This window comes from Haliaeetus leucocephalus, unplaced genomic scaffold, assembly GCF_000737465.1.
Source record: "Haliaeetus leucocephalus isolate CR32 unplaced genomic scaffold, Haliaeetus_leucocephalus-4.0 Scaffold1, whole genome shotgun sequence".
NCBI classification, from domain to species: Eukaryota; Metazoa; Chordata; class Aves; order Accipitriformes; family Accipitridae; genus Haliaeetus; species Haliaeetus leucocephalus.
Window position 1 is genome coordinate 12,956,343 of NW_010972437.1, and position 363 is coordinate 12,956,705.

The 363-nt window shown below is 76.0% G+C and overlaps 1 protein-coding gene across 3 annotated transcripts in view; it reads right to left on the reverse strand.

Moving 5' to 3' along the window:
- Positions 1-357, reverse strand: part of UBR3 (ubiquitin protein ligase E3 component n-recognin 3 (putative)) — a 120,788-nt gene extending 120,431 nt beyond the window's left edge. For all 3 annotated transcript variants that reach the window (XR_774298.1, XM_010567016.1, XM_010567008.1), the window contains exon 1: positions 48-357. Coding sequence is in view for 2 of the 3 variants with exons in the window: in XM_010567016.1 (XP_010565318.1) it covers positions 48-169 (122 nt within the window). In the remaining variant the exon portion in view is untranslated. The remainder of the gene's footprint in view (positions 1-47) is intronic.
- Between the last annotated feature and the right edge of the window lie 6 nt (positions 358-363).

The window sequence follows — 363 nt, forward strand, 5'->3', positions numbered from 1 at the left end:
CCGCCGGCAGGTGCCCGCCCGCCCCGCCGAGGCCGCCCGGCGCTCACCCGGCCTCCCGCATGACGTTGCTGTCGCCGCAGTCGCAGGCGCCCCCCGCCTGGCTCCGGAACATGTTGTAGTCGTGCCCGGCGTGCTCGCCCTGGTGGAAACACTCGGCGCAGAGGCTCATGCAGGGCGAGATCCCGCACGTCCGGCACCGGTAGGCCACGAAGTTGGCCGTCCACACCAGGCCGCACAGCGTGGCCGGGTCGTAGGCCCGCACGGCTTGCACGAAGCTGTCCCACGGCTCCCCGCCCGACAGCAGGCAGCGGCACCACTCCAGCGCCTCGGCCGCCGCCTCGGCGCCGCCGCCCAGGCCCGCCG